At 44.4% G+C, this 25,091-nt stretch overlaps 1 protein-coding gene across 1 annotated transcript in view; it reads right to left on the bottom strand.

Moving 5' to 3' along the window:
- Positions 1 to 25,091, bottom strand: part of cita (citron rho-interacting serine/threonine kinase a) — a 45,847-nt gene that overhangs the window by 3,525 nt on the left and 17,231 nt on the right. Inside the window, exons 14-45 of the mRNA XM_080001284.1 lie at positions 24,333 to 24,503; positions 24,018 to 24,071; positions 23,874 to 23,927; positions 23,332 to 23,472; positions 22,525 to 22,650; positions 21,980 to 22,075; positions 19,742 to 19,858; positions 18,313 to 18,422; positions 17,114 to 17,288; positions 15,197 to 15,394; positions 14,843 to 14,896; positions 14,125 to 14,322; positions 13,626 to 13,819; positions 13,005 to 13,140; positions 12,656 to 12,760; positions 11,880 to 12,020; positions 11,189 to 11,296; positions 10,912 to 11,104; positions 10,309 to 10,470; positions 8,851 to 8,874; positions 8,440 to 8,577; positions 7,994 to 8,174; positions 7,808 to 7,899; positions 7,204 to 7,308; positions 6,740 to 6,909; positions 6,046 to 6,090; positions 2,852 to 2,932; positions 2,424 to 2,559; positions 1,849 to 1,988; positions 782 to 874; positions 553 to 661; positions 270 to 398 (exon numbers count right to left, since the gene is read on the bottom strand). Of these exons, the coding sequence (XP_079857410.1) occupies positions 270 to 398; positions 553 to 661; positions 782 to 874; positions 1,849 to 1,988; positions 2,424 to 2,559; positions 2,852 to 2,932; positions 6,046 to 6,090; positions 6,740 to 6,909; positions 7,204 to 7,308; positions 7,808 to 7,899; positions 7,994 to 8,174; positions 8,440 to 8,577; positions 8,851 to 8,874; positions 10,309 to 10,470; positions 10,912 to 11,104; positions 11,189 to 11,296; positions 11,880 to 12,020; positions 12,656 to 12,760; positions 13,005 to 13,140; positions 13,626 to 13,819; positions 14,125 to 14,322; positions 14,843 to 14,896; positions 15,197 to 15,394; positions 17,114 to 17,288; positions 18,313 to 18,422; positions 19,742 to 19,858; positions 21,980 to 22,075; positions 22,525 to 22,650; positions 23,332 to 23,472; positions 23,874 to 23,927; positions 24,018 to 24,071; positions 24,333 to 24,503 (3,976 nt within the window). The remainder of the gene's footprint in view (positions 1 to 269; positions 399 to 552; positions 662 to 781; positions 875 to 1,848; positions 1,989 to 2,423; positions 2,560 to 2,851; positions 2,933 to 6,045; positions 6,091 to 6,739; positions 6,910 to 7,203; positions 7,309 to 7,807; positions 7,900 to 7,993; positions 8,175 to 8,439; positions 8,578 to 8,850; positions 8,875 to 10,308; positions 10,471 to 10,911; positions 11,105 to 11,188; positions 11,297 to 11,879; positions 12,021 to 12,655; positions 12,761 to 13,004; positions 13,141 to 13,625; positions 13,820 to 14,124; positions 14,323 to 14,842; positions 14,897 to 15,196; positions 15,395 to 17,113; positions 17,289 to 18,312; positions 18,423 to 19,741; positions 19,859 to 21,979; positions 22,076 to 22,524; positions 22,651 to 23,331; positions 23,473 to 23,873; positions 23,928 to 24,017; positions 24,072 to 24,332; positions 24,504 to 25,091) is intronic.

The following is a 25,091-nucleotide window of genomic DNA, read 5'->3' as shown; positions in this document are numbered from 1 at the left end:
ACAAATAATAAAAAGGGGGTTAACAAAAGACTGAAAAACATGATAAAACTCACTTCCTGTGTCTATTTTCCCCAGTTTAACATATAAAGACCGATCCTCGATAGCAAAGTGTTCCGCAAGGTTGTGCGATGGACAGTTTTAAATTATGGCAACCAACATTTTAATAAGGTGTGGGTTGAAAAAGGCCCAACCTATCTTTTAAGGATAGAAATCACAACACACACACACACACACGCGCACACAACCCACACACACACACACACACACACCGTGGAAGCAGAGCAGGTACTCGTCCTTCTGCGGCGCTGTGGTGACCTGGATGATGGAGATGGGGAAGCTGTGGGAGGAGGCGGCGAACACGGCCGACGCCAGAGTGACGTCGTTCTTATCCAGGAACTCTGCGGAGGGAGACGGCATTAGTCAGTCTGCTGCCGCCCGCCCCGCGCTCTGACCTTGTTGATTCGATTTGAAGTATCACAGCGGGTTTTAAACAACAATTACACAACGGAGAGGATTTAAACGGCCCCTTGACGGCAGTAATGGATGTCGTACCCTCCAGCACGTACTGCTTCATCTCGATCTCATAGAACTTATTGGTGCCGATAATGATGCTGTAGCCCGTGAAGTGGATGCAGCTGCACGGCTCCGAAGTCTCGATCTCCTGGAAATTCAAGGATGGACAATGGGACGGTGCATGTCGCAGATTTACAAACAATGAAAAGAGTGTGTGTTTTTCGCCAACCTTTGTATCGCGGGCACGCATGATGTTTTTCTGACTCACCTTTCGGATGCAGAACTTGTTGAGGCTTTCGTTGTGGCGGAGAATCGTAATTTTGTTGGGCATGGCGGCGCAGATACACATGCCGTTATCAATCTGGAAGGAGAGAACACCGTGAGTGGCGGAACAGTCCCCGGGGAGCCCAAATTAAACCACGAAAGCGTGAGCGGGGTTAGGTGTAACGCTGCCACACAGGAAGTCCATGTGCTACAAACACCAGGAAGGGATTTGCGCTGATGGCAGACACTGCACTGAATACAAAAAAAAATTAAGGTGCGGCACATGGGATGTGTATGTTTCCTTTCATTCCTATGGACCGTTTTTGGTTACCACGAGCGATGGTTTTCATCCGTCAAAATACGTCAACGGGATGTCAGATGTAGTATGCGTGTGTGTATCTGGATCTATTGCTGAGTGTTTCGTACTTTGCTTTTGTTCCTTTCCCCCGACTGTTGATTGAATGTGGACAGTCTGAGTCACAGAACAGCTGATTAGCAGTGACCGTTGTCTAGACAACCGGGGAGCTCAAAGGCTGAACTATATTACGCCCAAACAAAGAAAGGGTAAAGGAGGGATATCGTTGTTGTTCCGATCGCTGCGTGATTCCACACACACACACACACACACACACACACACACACACACACACACACACACACACACACACACACACACACACACACACACACACACACACACACACACACACACACACACACACACACACACTTTTTTTTTTTTTAAGGTTTGGTGTGATTCTGAGCCCACTGATTACAAATGGACTTCCAGAGAGTGTATTGTTATTCTGGGATTGTGATTTTGATATGACATTGTCTTGACATGTCCGTCGTTCTAAGCCAAACCAGTTGACAGCTAAGAGCCAAAGTACCGGTCACACTGAAGAACAACTCATATTTGTTGCCCTTCCCTTCTTCCACAATATTGTTTATATAAATATGAGTTCAGTCTGAATTCTACCGGTGGAGGCTTCCAAAGACCTGCAGAGACATTAGTTCTGCATTTCACTGGCTGCATTCACTTTAACCAAACGACTTCTCGCCGCGCTTCACCTTGCCGGAGGAAAAGAGGTGGCAGCCCTTGACTGCCTCGAAGGTGTAGGGGCTGAGCTCCGGCGGTGCGGGCAGGTGGGACTGAGACAGCGACTGCTTCACCTTCTTGATCTCCACCAGACACAGCACCCTCTCCTCTCCTGCAGAGGCAACGAGATGGCGTCTGCATTTACAGGCCAGCTCATTTCATAGGAGGGTATTTACAGGTATAGACTTCTCACTAGGTTTTCCAAACCATTTTAGATAAATGTAAAAGCAATTTTGTATCAGAACCATGATCCACCTACATTTCTTAACACAGAGCTTGTGTTTTATGTTTGAGGCACAAAGAACGTAAATCAAATTCTGGTTTATCTTGAGCCGAAAATTCATTCCCACTGTACATGTATTTCCCATTTTCCTTTTTTATTTTCCATGTCTGTTGAGACATTTGCAGGGAACAGTGGCATCACAGCAGACCAGGTTGGAAAGTGGTCATCAACTCCAATTACCTCCCCATGTCCTTTGACTGAGCCGAGAATAAAACCTTCTGACTGTTTTACTGAAACAGGTGTCACGGAGTCTCCCATACAGACCAGTGATCATCAGCAGCTTGTCCAGCTCCTTGAGGATCTGGATCTGGAAGACGGAGGCCAGGCCGGGGATGTGCGTCAGGGAGTTCTTTATCACGTTGAGCGCGTACAGTCCCTCCTCGGAGCCGACCATGACAATCTGGAGGGAAACAAAGACAGAACAAGAAGGTCACATGGTGGGATGGAGTGTAGACGGCGGCGCTTATGGTTTTCTGTTTTGGATTGTGGATGTATCATTTGGTCAAGCAAGACACTGAAACACAAACTCCTCGGTCATCGCAGGGTCGTCTCTTTTGGATAGGAGGGCCAAATCAATGTAAAAAAAAAGGATAAAACATTTTTATGCAATGCGATTTGCAAATGAACATAAAAGGTTTCTGTACATTACTCTCCCCAGTATCTACACATGGTGATGGTCACGATGCCGGTACCTGGTCAGTGAGAGGTAGAGTGCAGTTGATGTCCAAACGGTCGTCGCCCTCCAACTTAAGCAGAGAGTTGCCCAACAGTTTCTAACAGGATGAGAAGCAGAGAGGAGGGAGATGGACGTAAGCCACACCTTCATGTGCGGATCAATTGTTTTGGAGCAGCACGCGCTAAGCCGGCATGATGGACGATGGCCAGGAAGCCCCGGGAGGTACAAACTCCATTCAACTCAGACACCGCGCCGGCTTTTATTAGGGCTTCCTGATTCGTGGTTCCAGGGGTGATGACATCATGTCACGCCACAGGGACAGAAAACAGGCAGAAGAGAAGGGAGGCAGAGAAGACAAAAACATGACGAGACGTTCAATTAGTGGGGGTTTACGACTGAAGCATGCTTTCTTTTGGTACTGGTCGATCCCACTGGACTGATCTCTCACAAAAACCTCACTAGGTGTCTCAGCTCAGCAAGTTCCTCCATTTGTACCTTGGTGTTTGGAAAGTTCACTATGAGAAATCATTAAGGGACATTTCCATTCTGGGTCTGTCATCTAGTAGTAAAGTTATGTTCCCCTACAAAACAATAAACTCTCATCCAGCCCCGTGGATGGAAATATAACCCTAGTCCCTATAAATATAACCCTATCATCCCCAACCCTACTAATGAATCTGTTCCACCTTCCTGCTCCGTCTTGGACTGGAACCACTACGCTAGCTCCATCGCTTGTTAACTATCTGAGCGCAGGTAGAAATAAACCTTATCTTATAGTATATCTATAAAAAGGGCTGGGCCGGTTATTTCAGAATTTGGGCTATTGACAGTCATCGACACACACGCAAAAAAATAAATAAAATGTTGAAATCGCCGTTTGTTAATGTTTTTCTAAAATGTATAAAATAGTCTACCTTTCCTATAAATATACATAAATAATTTCAACACACTTCCATTCAAACGGATTCAACACTGCATGTCCCTCAGAGACATTTCATCAACTTTTTTAACTTTTGGGACTAAAATAAAATGGACACGATTCACACTCGTTGCTCTGGAGCTGCAAGCGAACTCCATGTGTGAGGTCACAAACACGGAATATATTTTGGACTCCTACAGTTCGTTTTACGACCGGCTCAAATGCCGCAAAATAAGAAGGGACACAGCACCGGGTTAGATGGAACAGAATGGGTTTATACAAAAAGGGCAAAAGAGATAAAATATCAAACGAAAAGCCACGCCCACATCAAGCAGATAAGGCAACACACACACACACACACACACACACACACACACACACACACACACACACACACACACACACACACACACACACACACACACACACACACACACACACACACACACACACACACACTTTGCAACCACTACAGAGCGAAGGAGTCTACTCTACACTAGCTCGCATGGTGTGAATGTGCGTTTGTAGCCACAACCTGCAGATATATAAGGAATTGGATGATGATGTCACAACGCCTCTTACTCCACAAACTCATCTCGCTCCACCACCCGACCAGAAGTTTTAGAACCCTGGGGTGTGGGCGATGCACAAATGTTCAGCTACTCCTGGTCAAATTTAAAATCGTTTTTTTCCTACTAACTCCTGCTCTGAACGTGAATCAATTTGGATGAAACTTAAACCACGAGGCATTTGTGACATACCGGTTCAAACGAGAGGTGAACGGGGTTCGTAGCTTCTGCCGTACTTCTGTTTCAAATAGAGAATTTTCCCGGAACAATATCAATCCCTGGATCCCTAATAATAATAATTATTATTATTATTAAAATAACAAGTTACTACTACTACTAATAGTTATAATTTATATAATAATAATAATAATAATAATAATAATGCATCCAAACTGTTTTTTAGCACTGCTGGAAACAGTCACATCGCTCATGCCTCAAACCAGAGAAGGTGAACATGCTCGTCTTCTTGGCACGTAACCTCAACAAAGTCAACTGAAAATCAAACAGGGCAGACAGCTTATTTTATTGTTTCTTTGTTTGCTTGTTTGTTTATTTAACGGGGACAAGCAGAATAAACGGGTCTGTCCCAGAAAAGCGCATTTTGGCCTAATCCCTTCAGGCAATGCTGATCTATTTGATTTTGTTTTATTTATTTAACACTTCAATAGTGAAATGTTGTATTGTTTCAAATTTAATATCTGAGAGTGTTAAGAAAGGCGATTAAATTTGATTTGACTTAATTCAACCGTTGCAGTCGGAGAGACGCCCTGGACGGACAATGCGGGTCTGAACGCGGGTCTGTTTTATTTTGTTTTAACATAGACTACTTTGTTTAGCACTGTAAAAATAATCATTTATTTATTACGAGACGATAATACTGATCGTTGCGATTATTAGGTGACGATCGATCGGCAGGAAAAATGTTATGACCGGCCCAGCCCTCCCTACAGTATGAAGACACCGTATACACTAAAACACCTATACACATGCACCCTTCAACTGCTGCTGCTAGTTCTCTGCAGAGACCGAGAGAAACACCTAAACCGTTACGGCATGATCCGTTAAATGTGGCCAACACCTGAAAACTCGTTTGTGGAATCTCCTCTGAAATGTGCGTCGATCTCAACTGCCATATCGTGAAGACAGACCTAATTTTGGGTAAAAGGGAAACGCCATTTCATGGGGTCACATGACAAACGGTGAGAAGAATGTAAGACTACATCAGTGTCAGCGATGAATACAGCCAAAACACCAAGAGCAGAAGCTTACAGTGGATAGGAGAGTTCAGGTGGGGACACTAGAGGAGTGTGTGTGTGTGTGTGTGTGTGTGTGTGTGTGTGTGTGTGTGTGTGTGTGTGTGTGTGTGTGTGTGTGTGTGTGTGTGTCTCCGTGCTGCAGTTAAAGGCTCTAAAGCACAGCATGGCTATTGGAGGAGCATGCATGACGTAGCATATGACACCGGGCCAAACCTGCACAGCAGTTCCTACTCACATCCATGCACCGTGTTGAGTCTACAAGTGTGTGCACGACATGTCGGCGTTTGTCCTTTAAAAGTAACTGTCAGGGTTCAATCCACCCAATGTGTGTGTGTGTGTGTGTGTGTGTGTGTGTGTGTGTGTGTGTGTGTGTGTGTGTGTGTGTGTGTGTGTGTCTGTCAGGCTGCCGCATGCTCAGTCAGTCGCTCAGCTGAAGCCCAAGCGCTCGTGCAGCTAGTTACTGTACCTGAACCAGAGGGGAAAGGTTCTTCTGTCTTTTAGCAACACCTGCCTACAACATGGTCCACACAACCCCGTTGGATGAAAATACAGTGTCATCATGTCAGAAAGACAGCCACAAAAACACAGACACGAGATGTTGATCATGGGAATGCGGCGACAGAGAGAAACAGAAGAGGGAGGGGGGAGGGGGGGGAAACAGAAGTGAAGGCGCTGGCCGACCATTCCATTTAAGGCATCCTCCAGTTCTTTGGGAGATTTGTTTTTTGTCCATCTTACCTGTACCCAGACCAGAGGGTGATGTAGCTGCTAAGCTTCTAAGATGTTTTATGTTTTTAATTTAACTCATCATCAAGACACAGGATGTATTGCTTAAATAGCTCGGCTTTTGAGATTGTGGAAGGTGTAGAAGCCCCTCTGCAGCCTTGCACTGAGCCAACACAGAAAGCACACAGTCTGTTGGCAGTAAGATGGACAAAAAGCACATTTTCCAAAGAGCTGGCCAACCCCTTTAACAGAAACATAAAACATGTTACTTCGTCTTTGAACCAAGTGCTCCGACTATATTGTAAACATGCACCTACAAGAGGTACACACGTCACTTGTTAACTTTATTAAACAGAAAGAAAGTTATTAGTGATGTGTCAGAATAAGTGTAGTCCCACACAAACACACACACACACAAACGCAGCTGTACTCACGGCGTCAGTGTCCACTTTGTCCTTGGGGCCCCGGTTGCCGACCACCACAGACTCCAATACGGCCACCCAACGCTGCTTGTCAGGAAAGCTCGGTGCCATGAAGTACAGTGACTGTCCAGGCCAACAGGTGGTGTAAGGGTGGGACTCCAGCTTCAGTACGTATGGGATGTCTGCATGTGAGCACGCGCACCCACACCCACGTGCACACACACACACACACACACACACACACACACACACACACACACACACACACACACACACACACACACACACACACACACACACACACACACACACACACACACACACACACACACACTAAGCTCAACTGTCAACATCTTGTTTCATGATAAGATTCAGGTCTAGTGTAGGGGCTTGTGGATGTAATTCTCCATCCTGGGAGAAGGTGGACATAGAAAAGCAGAGGAGCATGGTGGGGTGAGGCAGGGTGGATGCAGTACCTGACTTGGCGGTGTTGATGAGCTCGGAGGCTCCCACAGCTCCGTGGACGGTCACCTCGCCGTCAGGCAGGCACAGCTCAAACTCCTCCTCTGCCTTAGCGCAGTCTGTGAGAGCAAAGACATTTTTACTGCAAAGCTACTGTGACATTTGATATTGTCAGCGTCGCCCAAAGACTTTGACATTGATAGATCGCTGATATTTCGGGATGACGGTGCTTTTTACAAGATATTTAAACACAAGAAATATCTAATAAACAATCATCAGTGAAAGCAAGTACAGTTAATGATTACTACTGGTTGAACATGACTATGAAGTTCAGAAAATCACATTATTTAACTGCAATTCAGCCTTTAAGAAAACATTTAACTGAATCACAATATTATTGCAACTAAAATCCCAGACGATATCTAGTCTCATATCACAATATCTATATTGATATATCGCCCTGCCCTCATACGAGCTTATGAACTGTTTTATTCTGTTTGAGAATACAGACATATTTTCACATTTATTTACAGGTGTAAATACCAGTCATGTCTCAGTAGGATGTTGACTAACAGCTAAAAAAGAAAGGGCATTGGGATTAAATGTAAATGTACTGACCCTCCCTGGGCTCAGCCTCGTAGATGGAGACCTTGGTTCCATCCAGCACCAAATACTTGCTCTCCCAGCCCTGCTGGCCACGCTTGCCATTCCTGCTCAAAGACCCAGATAAACAGAAACACCGATTAAACACATTATATTTGAAAATGGTTCATTGGGTACTTGGCTTGGATGTGAACTAGTTACCGAGGCTGCTTCATCCATCCCTCCAGGCGAACGTGGCCGCTAGCTTCTTTCACCTGCAGCGCGGGCGAGTTGGCCTTGTCTCGGCAGAGGGCCTCTGAGAAGTGAGTGGCGTACTCGGCGGGCAGGCCGCAGGTGGCGGGGAGACACGGGGAGCATTTTGGGTGGCACAGGGTGTGGCACTCTACAGGGACGCACACAAGTGTTGAGGAGAGGAAAATGCAGAGTAGGGTTAAACGTAAACATCAATTTTTTTCTGGAATAAGATCTGGATTAAACACTTTGTCTGGAGATTCTCCGACTCCACCGTAATAAAAGAAGCAGAGGAATGTAACGGCGATTGGATCCGTCCAGCTACTTGTACACTTCTAACACTGAACGTTCCTCATGAATAACTCCTTTTCTTTCTCCATTTTCAACCAGGTCAAGCAATCGGGAAAGATAGGAACCTAGGCAGGTGGCGGCCTGGCGTCCGAAGTGCACGGTGTCCAGGCAGACGGCGCACTTTGCAGCCCTCATGTTGAGGCCGACAGTGAAGCGATGGGGGATGTTATGGTGCATCCTCTCCTTCACCCGGCGACCAAATTCTGCAAACAAATGCACAGAGTTATGATGCATGTATGTTTCACAGGACATCTTTTTTTTTTTTTTCCTTCAGTCTAGTTGGTTAAATTGGATTAATTATAATGACAAATGGAACATATTGTAATAGTAGTATTGGACTGACACTAGGCCATCAAGAATTCAACTCTGTGTGAATCTGAACTGTAAACCTGTCGACAGAGAAGACGGGAAGATGGCTTGTGTATGCCTGGCATGCATGAGGATGAGCTGAGAAAAACAGCAGACTGATAACTTACTCTCAAAGGTTACCCTCCTCTTTTCTGTGAGAGGCAAGAGGGAAGGGACAGAAAGGAGAAAGAGCTCTGATAGAAGCTAGACCACAGGAAGGAGACCAAACAGAGTGGGTGTTTCTGTCCACTCTGTCGTCTTCAGACAGCGGAGTTGGTCATGACACAGGGATGCTCGTAGCGGTGGTTCCTAACCTCGGGCCCAGGCCCCCTTAGGGGGGCGCCAAAGACAAGAAAGGGGGCATAAAGCCTAGAGTTTTGTAAAACATCATGGACAAAATCATTAACTTATGGGATCCTATCAGAAAAAAATAAATCTAAATCTATGCTGGTCTTTGAGGCATTTTCTTCAGCGTTGTGCTTCACATTGAGTCTGCAACATGTATTTTCAACGCTCTGGAACAGAGGTCTTCAACCGTTTCAGCCCAAGGACCCCTCAGTGGAAAGAGAAAGCAGGGACCCCTAGGTTTTTAAAATAAAATGTGTTCCATTTAAAGCCTGGCCTATATTAACATTATATATATATATATATATATATATATATATATATATATATATATATATATATATATATAAAAATAATGCCTTATTAACCTTTTTATATACTCAGTTATGATGCCTACGGTTCATGTGTTTTTATTATGGATTTTTATTTATTTCCGTTAGTTTAGTTCTGTTCGTCACAGAGTGGTCTGTGTGGAAAGAATACATGGAAATCCGTTTTTCTTGTCTTCACAAATATAATAAACAAATCTGAAAGAGGGTTTGAAATGCGGTTCAGGTTTTTGATTATAATCTTGAGGTTTGAGACTATAAGTATGTAAGTAGTTTTGATCTAGATCTGGCCTTAAATGGCATGTGTGGAGAAAAAAAACAACAACAGTGAAATACACTTTTGTTTTCACAAATAAAATACAGTTTTCATGAATCTGAAATAGGGTTTTACATGCTGTTTAATATCAATACAATAATACAAATATTTTACCAGGTGTTTTTATTGAAGTTCAACAATGCACCAGTTATCGCTGTCAAAGTACGTCAGTGAAAATCCAGAGGTTTTTTGCATTACTAGAATTTGAAAAATGCAGCTTTTCTAGTGTTAATGTTTGGAGTTTACTCAATATTATTTGTTTGTCTATAATAGGTTTTAAGAATGATAACAAAAATAATTTTGACCGTGATAAAGTTTGGCAGACGCCCCCGCAGTACTTTCCTGGACCCCCTAGGGGTCACGGACCCCGGTTGAAGACCACTGTTCTAGACCAATCCAACATGCCATTAAAATATATTCCATGATTCTATTGGGAAAGTTAGCAGATTCCCACACTTAGCATAATAATCTGGATGCCTTCCTTTAACTTTGCTTTCAAATGAATCACGGTTCCTGTTGTAAGGTTATGTGTGTGGGTTCCTCGGGGTAAGAAGCGGTAAAACGTTGCGTCACAGTCCCCAGGTTTGTGGACTCACCCTCTGGGGTGGAGGTCTCCTTGCAGCGCGCTGAGGGGTTGAGCAAGCTGCTGGGGTTGGGCTGATGCTCAGGAGACTTGACGATGGCAGACATGAGGATCTGCTGACGGGCCTGGGCCGGGGTGGATGGGGCCATGTGCTCCTGGGCTTTGAAATGAACCGCTGCACCAGTAAAGCAGACAAATCCTAATTAGAGTTCATTCAGCCTTGCTAACGTTTTCACCTTCACAAATCAGTGTTTTTGGATTAGGAAGGTTTGACCAATACAAATAATAACAAGACCAATACCAGGTCAACAAATAGACGACAGGCCATAACTCTTTTGAGTATTTGTATTGATGTAACAACCACGTTTCAGTTTCTGGCCTTGTGCAGCTGTGCACAACTATCTACAGCAGAAGTTAATGTCTTTGGATACAGAAAGGTTGACTTTTCAAGCAATAATGATACTAATAACCATGCAACCACTAATTGCCTCCTACTATTTGAGAAGATCATAGAGCTAGCTTTGAATTGACGTAAGGAGACCGGCGGTATCATAAAGAGCCAGAACAGAGGCTTCTTCTAGCCATAGACCAAGAGGGGGTCGGTGCCAACACGTACCCTCCTCTCTGAGGGACCGCAGCTCGATCCTCATCTTCTGCAGCGTCTCCTCCAGGTCGGAGCAGCGCGAGCGCTCCTTGTCCAGCGCCAGCTTCATGTCACTGTACTGCATGGGCACGGCTGCTTGGGCCTGGGGGAGCAGGGCGCCGTTGGTTGTGGTGCCCACGTCCTCCCGACGTCTCCCAAATATACCCTGAACACAGGGAGACCAACAGAACACGTGTTCAGTAACATTCGCTGGCTCATCTTTGAATGCTCGTGTTATAATTTGTCAGACCTTCTTCTTCTTGGTGGGCTGGTCCATTTTGGCCTGCAGGAAGTCGATGAGTTTGGTCTGCTGGGAGATGGTTCCCTCCATCTTCACCTTCTCATGGGAGTACACAGCCTGAGGCGCCGGGGAAGACAAAACTAATCACATCTTCAGAGAACTTTCATCACAGCTCCCGTTGAGATTTGAGACTCAGATTTGAAACCGCTTTTATCAAATGTATTGTTATATGTATTAATTCAACGCACTTCGTTATTTAAAAAGCAGCCATGCATTCAATCTGATATTGATAAGCTGGCTGACGTCAGATTCTATAGTTATATTGACATTCTACACATAATGAGAATTGCTACTAACTTTTCAGTTAACCAAAAACTTCAAAGAGCAAACTCAGTCTAATACAGACATTAAATATTTCAACGTATTTGTGAATATGGTGGTATGAATACCACCATATTCACAAAGTGGAAATTGGTTGCATAACTTCCAAACAAAGTATTGATATTACAATTTTCAAATTGTTATGAATATTTCTTTTTTTTTTTAAACCCAGCCCTACCAGCCAGGGTGTCCAGCTCCCCGAACATATTCATATTGATAAACCTGTGATCCAGGAAGTGTTAGTAGGCCTCTGGCTCTCGCCCAGAGGCCGGTTGTCTTCATCACTTGGTACCGGTATTACACGGGCATGGTTCCCTACCTGAATGTTCTCCAGCTGGTACTCCAAGTCGGTCCTCTCCGTCTTGAGCATGTCCGTCTGGTCCAGGGCATCCTGCAGGCCCTGGGTGAGGCGGAAGATGTGGCTCTTCTGGAGGTCCATCTGCTGCTGCAGCTTTCCCTGCTGTAGGATCACCACGGTGCACGGGCACCGCTTTCATCAGACTACACCTGGACGTGTCTATCTCATGAGGATCTCTCCCACCTTTACTCTCTCTCCTAATTAAAAAATATATATCTCTTACTCTACTAATAACTCACATGGGGTTTCCTCCATGTAACATCAGTAAGGACCCCCACCAAAAACATGCACAAAATCATCTTCTGACCAGCGATGGACATATGTGACCAGGTCCCCGGGCGTGTCATTGAACGCTGCCCACTGCTCCTGGCTGCCCCACCCAGAGGAAGGACAAGCCAGGATGGGTCAAATGCAGAGGACCCATTTCACCGGCCACCACCCGAGCGTACGTGTGTGTGTGTGTGTGTGTGTGTGTGTGTGTGTGTTTGCATTGAGGCATGTGTTGCTGTGGTGTGCTGTGTGACGATGTACTAATTGTTATAATTTGGACCAAAGCATCTGCTAAATGCTGTGATGTAACAACCAAGTCATATTTCAAGGAAAAGTTTGACAATGAAAGCGGACTTTACCGAGAAAACAGGCCATTGTTCAAAAAACAGTTTTGATAGAGTACAGAAATACTTCATGATGCAGAGTTGATATAAATACATCCTGTGCAGATGCATTTTACTTTCTACCTCATCCATCAGCCTCTGTTTCAGCTCTCGCTCCGTCTCCAGCTTCTGCTGCAAACTGCGGGCGTTCATCTCCAGCATGGCGTGCTTCTTTTCCAGATCATTGAGCTGCGTAAACAATCGCACGCAAGTTCAGCACTTCTGAAACCTTCACCAAGACAGTCTTTTGTAAAGTTTTCCCCTGATGAAGTTGAAACAGGACAGAAATTATGGAAAGTGACGGGTTTTGTGCGGGGAATATCTAGGCAGAATGTGAGGCCGGATTAGTAGTTTGATTGACCGACAGAAATGCGCGTGCGCACGCACACGCACACGCACACACACACACACACACACACACACAGTGCCTTACCGTATCAGATAAACTCTCAGCTTTAAGTCTCTGCTCCTTCAGCGCCTGCTGCAAGGCCACAATCTCAGCTTTGTGCTCCTTGACGGCCAGCTCCACGGCCTGGCGAGACTCTGTGCTGCGCTGGTCAGCACGCAGCCTACAGAGGGATCCATACATAGTCTTATACAAGGTGGAACGGATTTTATCCATCTGCCATCCAAATCCTACATACACAAAACTGCAAGTTTGTCGTTCTGCAATTATTTGCCATTGGATCAATTTGTTGTTACAAGACATTGTTTTTTTATGAGGGGTGGGACAAAAAACAACAACCCAGAGAACAAAACAATACTGCAAGATATTTCAATGCGTTATGAACAGACAGGCATGAGATGTAGATAATTTTCTAATTAACTATAGCCAGCACTCTCAACCGATGACTTGATTTTCCAGCTTTTTTCCAAAATAAGATGTGCATATTTGTCCTTCTTTAATTAAACACATATCGTGAGGGAACGTCAAGGACTTTTTCGTATTGCAGAACCTTCCTGAATCGTGATAATATCATTATTGTGGCAAATGTATAGTGATTGCATCATATCATGAGTTTTTATTCAGCCAACATGCATCTCTGCACGTCACCTGTTCTGCTTCTCATTGTCCAGCATCCTCTGCAGGTCCCTGGTGCGTCGCTCGGCCTGGTTCTTCTCGTCCTCCAGAGCTGATCTCCAGGCCTCCCACTGCCTCTCCTTCTCAAGCAGCTCATCATTCAGGGACTCCAGCTCCACCACCTGCTCCTCCAGCATGCTGCATGTGGTCTTCAGCGTCTCAATGTTCTGGACCAGACGTGCACAGCTGAATTAGCCTTAGACCGTGCGGAAAACCTTTTGATGGAACTAGATGGAATATACTTCCACCATCTTGAGTGCCACATCAATGGCAATGCAGGTTATCGTGATAATTTAACAACAGCACTCTGTGAAGATGCTCCTTTCATCAATATCTGTGTTTATTTCATTATTTATTGGAAGATTCAGCCAGTTTTCATAGCTGAACGGCGTTATTTTTGCATGTCGGCGGAAACAAGTCACCTGCATATGGTATCTCAGCTAGCTTTCAAAGTCTACTTTAAAGTCGCCACCTGTTTCTGGTTGTTGAGGTGCATCTCGCGGTCGGCCACCTCCCTCCTGAGGCGGTCCACCTCGTGACTGAGCTGCAGCCGGTCCTCGCTCTCATCCGACGCCTCGTCCAGCTGCTTGGACAGGTAGAAGTTCTGGCGGTTCAGCTCTGCGTTTTCCTGGCTCAGCTGTGTGAGCTGCTCCTCCAGGTCTGTGATCACCTGATGATCCACAGAGGAAGCCGTTACTCACGTTAGTCCCGCTAACAAAGACTCTTCTGAGGAATACGTGGTGGCGTAAATGGTAGAGCCACTTATCAGCGGCCCTGCGAAACACCGATGTTCAGCTTCTCCGATGCCATTTATCAAAGTTTTTAAGGCTGTCAGTGAAATAAAGCGGCAAATTTGATTGATTACTCTCCTCAGGTAGTATAGCTGTTGACTCCGCAACCTTTGAATCACACTTTAAAATACTAAGGGTGCCATCATACATTATCCTTAGTCTACTGACAGGCCAGGTGAGCTGGTCTAAACACCGATGGCCACATGTGGCTAATATTTCTGTTAAAAACATGGGAGCATGAACAGCACTTCAATAGCATGAACTTGGTACGGTGAGCACTCAAAGCCAGCGAGAATCGAGTGAGCAAGCTGCGTAGCCATGCCAGAGATCTTATTACATCCACTGTGTCATGAACAAATGTGCAAAAAGTTTAGACCACACAGTGAGGGCAGAACTTACTGAGCAGCTGTCTCTCAGGGCATCAAATTTGCGCTGAATTTCATCTCTGTGACTCTGAGAGGGAGAGGGAGAGGGAGAGCAAGAGCAAGAGCGAGAGAGAGAGAGAGAGAGAGAGAGAGAGAGTGTTAGAATGCCACCATCTCAGGAAGTGATTCATCAGTGCACCAAACCTCGTTTCTACAGAGACGGAAATGTATCTGACACTTGCTCCATTTCAATTCTGCACTGAAGAGAAGAAACCAGTGGAAATGTATTAAAGTTTCCATGGTTGAGTTTGTGGATTTTGCAAAATTAAAGGCTAAAACTGCCTAAGCGCATACAAAACAGCGCAGAAGGATATTTGTGTCCACATACCCTGAGTGCAGTGATCTCCTCCTCGGCCTCGGCCGTGGTCTCTTCCAGCTCCGTCTTGGCCTGCTGCAGCTGGCTCTCCAGGGCCAGGCGAGCGGCCTGCAGCCCGCTGATCTGGGACTCCCGCTCCTGCAGCGACAGGGTCAGCTCCGACACCTGCCGCTTGATCTCCAGCTTCTGCTCCTCGTGCTCCAGACCCATCTGGGAGGAAAAGGTGCTGGTGTGTTGGTGTGTTTAAAGTGCACTGCCGGCCTATTTCACATCCCATATACTAATCTTTCCCCATTAAAACATGTATGAGTATATAAACTTTTGTATACTCATACATAAGAGTCCGGTTTAAGTGTGTGGCAACGCCAACATTGCCATTCTATAGTTTGTCGTTTCCACATTGTGATTATGTACTGTATATATGGCATATTTCCTAACAAAGTTGAATCATATGATTTGCCTTTTTACTCAACACAAAAATAGTCTCCGTGCAAACCAAAATTGCTGCAAATGAAAACGTAGAAGGCTCCGTGAATCTATAACAGACTGACTGAACTTGAATACTTCTATAATAAAATTCAAAAGCTGCACAAAATGAATGAAGTGCCTTTTTCCCCCCACCTCATTACTGTATGTTCTTGATTATTCCAGATTGATTTACTGGTCTTATCTGAGACCGCACATCAGTGTGTGAGTGAGGGGGCAGTGTGTGTGTGTTTGTATGTTGAAGCCAGCAATTAGTGTCAGCCTGCACAAGGTCTCTGTGGGGGTGAGAGATGTGCCACCCGGTCGGCAGGCTGTCCACTGGCGGCAGCAGCGCACGGTGCCCTGCGAGGGAGGGAGACGGCCTCCACTCTCCCAGAAAACAGGCAATTACGGTCAATTATGTCAAAACCTTCTCTATCACGAGCGTCCGTTTAATAAGGTGCAGCCAATCGATCTTATAAAGACGTTCGAGGCGATAAAAAAAATGGTCCACCTCTGAGCAACTTTGGGTGGAAAAAAAGTTCATATCTCTGTCCATTTCTCTCTTCCCAAACCTAAGGACCAGGCCAGGCGTTCAACACTCAGAGAATGCCTCCATGACAGGAAGAGATCGCTCCTGGATTCATTCAGCCCAGGCCCTATTCAAACCTTGTCTCGCACCAACTACAGTCGCACAGATCACACTTTTTTTTTTAACCGACTTCATTACAATTTGTCACGCTGTAAGCCGTCTTCCCCTTTGCACAATTCAGAACACAAATCATTGTTAAAAAATAATCTAGCTTTTGATAAGGTGTGGAAAGTACTTTTTGGCACCAGAGCATTCCATTTTTTTTCCGGCTTTATTCAATGCAAGAGCAGGCTGATTCTCACTCTCTCAATATGACCACCTGTGACATTTTTGTACAATGTTTTAACGGAAACTTGGTTGAAAACAGAACAAAACTATCCTTGAAGTTTTGGGCAGTTTCTTCCAGCTCAGTTAAATCAAACAAATGATATATTGCAGGTCCGTGGGGTGGATTTTGAGTGCCTTGACGTTTGATTAAACACATCTGCCCAGTTGTGAAATCTATCTTCTACCAATGATACTTATCTCACAAAAGTCAGAGCCTGTCAGTCCTTTTCGGGTGTTAACATACGATTTCCTTAACTACTGCAATTGGCTGTGTTTTGCCATGTCAGTATTTCAAGCATTTCATGACACCGACAAAGCAGGGTATCCCACCTGCAGGCAACACTTTTGTATCGTCTTGTTAGCTTTGAGCATGCAATGAATTCCAATGAATTTTGTTTTGGTAACAGTCACATTAATGCACCCCCAAATTCAATTTGAGTCTTTTGCTGCCATTTAAAGCCTTGTTTTATTTTTTTTTGTGACTTTTAACCCCTGAGAAACCTCCCGGGTGTTTCAGAGGGAAACTTCAGCAGTTCCGCCCTCACCTCACGCAGCCTGGTCTCCAGCTCCAGGAGGCGCGTCCTCTTGGTCTGCTCCTGCTGGCTCATCTTCTCCAGGTGCTCCTCCAGCTTGGCATTCTGCGCCTCCAGCTTCCCGGCCTGAGACTCCAGGTAGAACTTCTGTTGCCGGAGCTCTGAGATCATCTCCTCCTGGGCTTTCCTGTTATATGTGGATGGAGATCGTAGTCTTCATCAACGGTGATAACATCTAACAATGTTCTCGCTAAAAGTGCTGGATGGTGGAAACATTTGCAGAAGGGTTGGAGCTGTCTCCATGATATAAAGGTAACAATAAACGACAATAATAAACGACAGTGTAAGTTGTATGACACACACACACACACACACACACACACACACACACACACACACACACACACACACACACACACACACACACACACACACACACACACACACACACACGAAAATAGTTATTGTTTTGCAAATTTTAAATTGCAAGACGTACTCATTCATCAATTCGGAGCACTGTATTCATCAAAATCAGCTTCTATAATAAGACAGTTATGCATGTCTGTGACGCTTTTGTGGTTCAGGACAGTGGTATTAGTGGGATTATATCGTTGTGAAAAATGTGCTGTGGCAGGAAATGGGTTAGAGTTCTGCCAACTCAATATGTCAACTACAACTTGGCGACTTCAGTATACAGAGCTTGCACGATTTTGTGATAAAAATAAGATTTTAAAAGAAAATTGATCCATATTAGGACCACCATATAAAACCTGAAAAATAGCCCCATCATTTCATGATGCAGATATTCTCACTGATTAGGAAAAAGAAGCATAAGACAAAACAATTTAAACTGAAAGGCACAACCTAGAAGTGAGCAGATTTGTGACAGAAGCACATTTGCACCATTTTGCAGAGGTGCAAATAACTACTAAATAATAACCTACTTACAACATTTTAGAAATGTGATTATTGTAAGTTGCCTAAAGTGCCTATTATCTCTTACAATGTAAATAATTTGCTGCTAAACTGTATTCTCCCTTTAATGCTTCTTCCCTGTTGCCTTGGAGATAGCACGCACGCGCCCGCGCTCGGCCACAGTGTTCCTCCAAGCAAACGCTAACAAACATGTCAAAGGCTTGGGGGGACTGGTTGGGTGGGGGCAGCGGCATTGATTAGTGCAACGGCGTAGGTGGAGATTCTGGCTCACTCACATGTTCTTCTGGGTGTAAATGCTGCTGTTAGCGGCCAGCTTGTTAGCCTCTGACAGCTCGGCAATGCGTTGCTCCAGGTTCTTCATCTTGGAGTCCATAGCGTTAATGGTCTGGAGGGAGCGGGAACCAGAACATGACAAAGATTCCATGTAAACAGACTCAGAAAATGCAGAGAAGGACGGAGTTAAGCCTCCACTCAGAGTGAAACCTCCTTAGAGTCATGGCCATAAACATGGGCGGGGGGGGGGGATTCAACGGCAACGTCTCAAATTCGTACTCTGCGTTGTCAGGATGTACTTTGGTGAAATCCTATTAGGATTCATTAAGGTGTTGCCTGACAATCCTAACGTCAATGTCAGATGATCCGAAAGCCTCTTAACTGCCTCAAGTCTACCACATTAACCAGATTAGGACTTGAGCCCAGGCTTTACAGTTCAATTTAATGTACACGACAAACGAATCAGTTCTCCAACTGCAAACTGCTCTACATTCAGGCCGAAATCAGAAAGTTGCGCGTTAGGCAGAAAAAAAACCAAAACATAAAAAAACAAAACATGAACGGATCATAAAGGAGAACAAACTTTCACCGAGAGCTGTTGTGAATATTAAATAACTGTCATTTCAAAATTATTTCAGCCGATCGCGATCGTTTAGAAAAATATTTTGATTCTACAATCGTATGTTCCCACGGAAATGAACCATCTTCCGAATTTTTTTTTATCTTCCAATGTTCAAGGTCAACAAATGGATCTTTTTCTTGGTGGATGTGTATTATTACACTATTCATTTTAAAATTGTTCATCACAATAATTGATATTACAATCAATCGGCAAATAGAATTTCACGATTGTGACAGCTGTGATAAAGCTTCTCAAAATTATATATATTTAATGCAAAGGCATTACATTTTAAAATGGTGAACATAGTTCAATTAGGGATGTAACGGTCAAATATATCGCAGTACGGTATCTACCAAAATACTGCGGTATGCGTTTTTCACGGTATAAATAAATATTCAATGAATAGTTTATATTAAAAAAGAAAAACACATGGTGAAGCCTCTGACACGGCAGAGCACGCTAAGGCTTGAAGGATCAGCGGCAACTGATCGACGCGGTGCTTTACGCTACTCACGCCCGCATGGGAGCAAGTGTAAACAAAGATGGCAGAACGTGGCGTTTGGGTAAATTGTGGATGGATGATTACAAGGTTTGGCCGTCTGCTACCGCGCAGCGCCAAACATAAGGTGAGGGTGAATTAGGGTGAATAAGTTGACATTTTGAATTTTGCAGAATAAATTGATCCCGTGGGCTCGGTATTACAGGAAAAGGCTCAGCTTCAGAACCCTGGTTGCTTGATACTGCGGTATAGCGTTATATCCCTCTCGTCAATTTGTCAAAAATGTGAAAATGCAGCGTTAGGTCCTCACAGCCTTCTGTTCGCTGATCATCTTGCATTTCTCCCTGGCCTCCTCTTCGTGTAGGGCCCTTTTGGTCTCCAGACTCTCCTTGTCAGCCAGGTCCACCTTCATCTGGGCCTCCAGAACCTGCGGCCCAACAGAGGCGGTCAATACGGGATGAAGAAGGAGTTGTTTATCAATACGGCGTCACGTTAATCCAGGTTCAGATTGAGATATCGGCACCGGTCGACAGCTCTTTGAAAGGGGAAGCCTTGACGTTAATAAATGTAGTTGCTCGCGTGGAGGCAGTCATTTCTGCGCTGTCAAAGCTGACTGTAAAACCGAGTTAAGATGAAACAGTCATAAATCTTCCGAGCGGTTTGCTTCACTGCGGCGGCGAAGAATAGGATAGACAACGGTGTAAATACAGACCTCACACAGTGTCTAGGCTTTACGGGGGACCTAGCAGCTCCTTTTTGTACAAGTTAATATAGGTCTGTGAGGTACCCAAAACAAAGTCATGAGGTTTGTAGCTGAAAATACCACTCTTCTTTTAGTGCGACGATTATGCAGTTGAACCATTCCACTATGCCTCTGTAACCCTCTAGTTCAAAAACGGGCTGTTAAACTGGGAGGAGCCCCCCAAGGTCTGTGAGCCAACGGCGTTTGAGCATGGCTTCCGGCTTTCGTTGCATTTACTCCGTAACTTCACCTCATCAGTCCACCAAAGTCTGTTTCTGAACAAATTTGAGGCGTGAAATAAGCAATCCAGTTTCTGAATCTTCACTCATATTACATCTACAAGGCCTCATTTAAACATCTTTCCCTACTTTCGTTGCCATGCTCCAAAACGGCTGGAGACACGAACACCGCGACTCTCAGACGCAGGTTTTTTTTTTGGTTAATATAAACGTCGGAAAACAAAATACAAAAAAATTTTAAAAATCCTCGACAATAAAAACAAACAACTTGAATGGGTTTTGTTTGGAGGTACGCACAGCGGACCGGGTGGAGCAGATGACCACATAAAGAATTCCGGCACGAGTTGACTTCAGAATTCTTTCCAAAACAATAGAAAGACAAAAAAATAAAATAAAAAATAAAACATTGCAAACCAAGGATTCAGAGTGGTCGGAAGGCTGAGTGTTTTGCGCACAGTGATTACTTTGTATTAGTTTACCTCATTATTTGACCCTTTGGCCACGTCTAATATGAACATCCCACATAGCAACATAACATACGTACATGACAGCAAATGAGGCAAAGAAACAGTAAAATTAAGTTGAGACAAGCCCAAAAAACCTATCAATTTTTAAAACTCTACTGAAATCACAGCTGAATCATGCTTATTGTAATAAAGATCTTATATTGACTCAGAGGAATGTTGACTATTGACGTTCACAGGTTCATACATTTTACAACACTGCAAAACTGCAGTCTGGCGCAAGAGCATAGTGCTGCTGAGTGTGCAAAAGAGCATCACAGACAATCCATACCACTAGATCTACACAGCAGGAGCAGGCTCGGCCACAATACTGAGTTACAAATTACACCTTGTTTGCTATTCCCGTACCGAACAGTAAAATTCCAAACAAAACAACGCATTAAAGTAGGGCCGGGCAATACATCGTTATAATATTGATATCATGATCACAAGACTAGATATTGTCTGCGATATTCAAGGCTGCCCTACAGTAAAGTAGAGCAGTTTTATGAACTTCATAGACCTTTATAGCAGTTCTAGTCAATGCATCCATCTGCGTAGTTATAATATACAAATGACTTATACTGTTTCTCAAATATTTCTTGTCTGTAAATCTAACTAAAAAGGACGGAATTCTCTCTATGTATGTATGTCTATGTATGTCCATCATCTAGACAACCGTTCATCCCATCTACTTCACACATGCTGGGTGTATTGCTGGGGACCCAAGGACGTGCGGTGTCAGATTTGGTTGCAATTTGGACACGTAGAAGATGTAAAATTAATAAACTTTCAATAAACAACCAACAGCGAGCCAAGCTGGGGCGTTTTTCCAGTGAGAGTATTTCCCTGCTATATATATATATATATATATATATATATATATAGTTAAATTATCCATATTGAGGTATTGGTTGCACTTGGTCATACTTGTTTTGTCAATATGTCCTTGGCAAGTCATGTTCAGCATCCGAGCCAATGTCTGCATCAACTCAGTTGAATGTAAAATGATCGTCCTCTTCCCCCTGACGCTAGCAGCCTGAGAAAGACCACAACTGTCCCACCTTGATCTTGTCCTCGTAGAGCCTCTCCTTCTGAGCCAGATGAGTCTCCATCCTTTGAGCCGTCGACTGGGTCTCTCTAAGGTTTTCCTCCAGCTCCTAGACCAGAAATTAGGACGGAAAACAACATTTACAACAAATCCCAGACAAAACAACTTTGCGACTAGATTATGAAAATCTAAAAACAGCAAAACAACACATACATCTGATTCTAGCAGCAAAACGTAAACAAAAAGCAAACGAGAAATATATGAGAAATGTCTTATTTCTACTGGCGACGCGCCAATAGCTACGATATTAAAACAGAATCTTGCTTTGAAGAGCTGCGACTCCACCAGGCGGTTGTAGCGGAGCCCGTTCATGCTTGCACACAGGTCCGAGCACGCGTGTGTTCAGATCTGCGTGTGCGGCAGGGGTAGAGCACGGCACGGCACGCCCCACCACCCCCCCGGGGGACTGCGTGGAGTGAGTGTGTGCAGGGGAAAATGAGAGGATGAATGGAAGGAGGGGGGTGGGGGCAGGTTAAGGGTATTAGAAGGCTTTCTCACCAGGATCTTCTCGGCCATCTGCTGGATCTGCTGGGATTTGGTCTGGATGTCGTCCTTCAGCTTATTCTCCCGTCGCTCCACCATCTCCAGCCGCTTCACCTGGTTCTCCAGCGTCTTCCTGCCTTCCTGCTTACGCACAAGACACATCGGCGAGGACACGCACGCAAGCACGCACGCAAACACAAACACAACAACAATTGCGGATAAGAATCAATTTAATTTTGTCTTTTTCTTTACATAACCTAACTCAAATCATCTGGGGGCCAGGTTGTCTTCTCCTTTGGGGGCATTGAACATTAAGGGAAAAACAAACCGCCCCTTGTTAATTTTTATTTATTTATTTATTATTTTTTTCACTACAAATTACTGAATTGCCTAATAATACATAAAAATAGATATACATATAAATCATAAAGCATTATCTTTGCTATATTAAATTTTATTCTATAATTATATTATATACATTATATTTTTTATTCTAAAATATAATATAATAAAATTTCGTGGATTAGTTAAGCCTTTTAAAACAATTTTGCAGGCTGTATTTAAAAATGTATCATAAACATGTCAATGGCGCATTAAATGTGACCCCGGGCCTGAAGTTTGAGACCACTGATATGGACACGAAAATATCAAATCCTCCGCAACATAATGCGCAAGGTGAGCATACTGGTTGCAACAGGTCACTGATTCTGCGTTTAAAATTCTACACACTCTTAAATTTAACTACACAGGTGCTAACGTGCAAACGGTACGTTGGACAAATAGGTCGAGTGGGCTTTGGCTGGGTTGGGTGTAGTCCGCTACCTCTGTCTCTCTCAGGCGGCGTTTAAGTGTGTCGCTGGGGTCCGTCTTGCCCCGCAGCCGCTCCAGCTCCCTCTCCAGCCGCTCCTTGGCCTGACGGATGTTCTGCAGCAGCTCAGTGGCCTCAGTGCTGGCCTTCACTGCCTGGGGGAGGTCAGGGGGTCAGAGTCGGTTAGCAGATCGCGCGGGGAGGCTCGATCGGAACCCTGAAATCCCTGCCCACTGAGAGAGACATGGCCCAAAGCTATGTGGAAGAAAAAAAAAAAAAAAAAAAAGGCTGCCAGCAGGCTGCAGAAATTATAGAATTGGCTAATTACATTAGCAAAGGGGGAAATTTACAAAATTGCCTTGTTAAATCCAGTCAACATGGATGAATGTGTGTACCATGCTGGCTTGCTTCCCAGAAAATGAAAAGTGACACTAAATGATCTTCGATTAAAATACTGGGAAGAAGCACATTTTAAGACTCCAGAAAGCCCAAGGGACTTTGCTACCGGACTTTTGAAGTCGTATCAGTATCCTTTATTGTGAGGAAAGGGATTTACCTTGGTGAGTTTGTCCTGGAGCTCTTGGATTTTCAACTGCTGCTCAGAATTGGTCTGAAAGAAAGTGTATACACATTAAATCCAATGTTTTGGTAGAGCAATTTATTTATTATATCTGCAGCACGTAGGACACACGTTTTATACCTTCTCCAGTTTGGAGAGCAGCTCCTCCACCTCGGCTTTTCCTTGCTCTTTAGCCTAATAAGTGAACAGCAAAACAGAGATACGTCAGTACTACACATACTGAAACACACTACTGCTTTTTAAAACATATTATTTCTCTGCTGCTCCTGTAAATGGTAAAAACTGCATCGACCCTGGACGAGGCTCTAAGGTATGCCGACATGTCTCAACTCTAAAATAACAACAAACTAAAATGAACTCATCAAAAAAAAAAAGAAGCTTGTTTCACTCGTCCGTTGACCCTAGTTCTCAGGGATGGTCTAGCTGCGGTTGCACCTTCTGGATCCTCTGTTGGTACTCCACAGATTTCCTTTTCAGCTCCTCACTGGTTTGCCTGGAGTCTCGGAGCTCGGCCTCGTAGAGGTCGCTGCGGCGCCGGGCGGCCGACAAGTCCTCCTCCAGCTGCCTGATAGTCACCTGCATCTCCTCCAGCTGGGCGTGGTACTCCTGAAAGCCAGGGTGTACAGGGTTAAACTTAAATTACCAACTCCAACTGCTAAAATCTGATTGTGAGCACTTGGTATGAAAAAATACAAAAAAGCTCCATGTCTGTGCTGCTGGATAAAAAACAACTGAACTTTGTTATAAGCGTCATTCTTTATTTTTCATTTCATTTAGGAAACTGTCATCATTTGGTACACTCAGAAAAAGGACAGTATTTTCATTCTTTCCTCTACACAGCTCCAATGAGAGTCATAAATGGGATGCGAGACGGGGGCTGGTCTTGATCCCCAGTCAGCAGGGTACACATTAGTACATTTTGCTGCGGTGCATAGAGGGAACAAAGCCTCCGCAATGGATGATGCGGAAAAGCGGGACACCATCTACAGCGGGGCAAACCGCGGCTTTTATTTAGCCTAAAAGCTGTGGCTGTGAATTAGTTGAGGAGAGCGAGATTAGCATTAATAACACAGCGGGGGTCAGTGACGTGTGCGGTGGTGAAAGCACAGTCTCTGTGGGCTCTGAAAAAACTACCGACGAGACAAATGCTCAACTGAAACAAACCTTTAAATGAAAGTTTGAATTTGTTTGACT

Source organism: Zeus faber (assembly GCF_960531495.2).
Source record: "Zeus faber genome assembly, chromosome: 5".
Classification (NCBI taxonomy): domain Eukaryota; kingdom Metazoa; phylum Chordata; class Actinopteri; order Zeiformes; family Zeidae; genus Zeus; species Zeus faber.
Note: the sequence above shows the minus strand (reverse complement) of the source record. Positions and strands in the feature narration are given on the sequence as shown.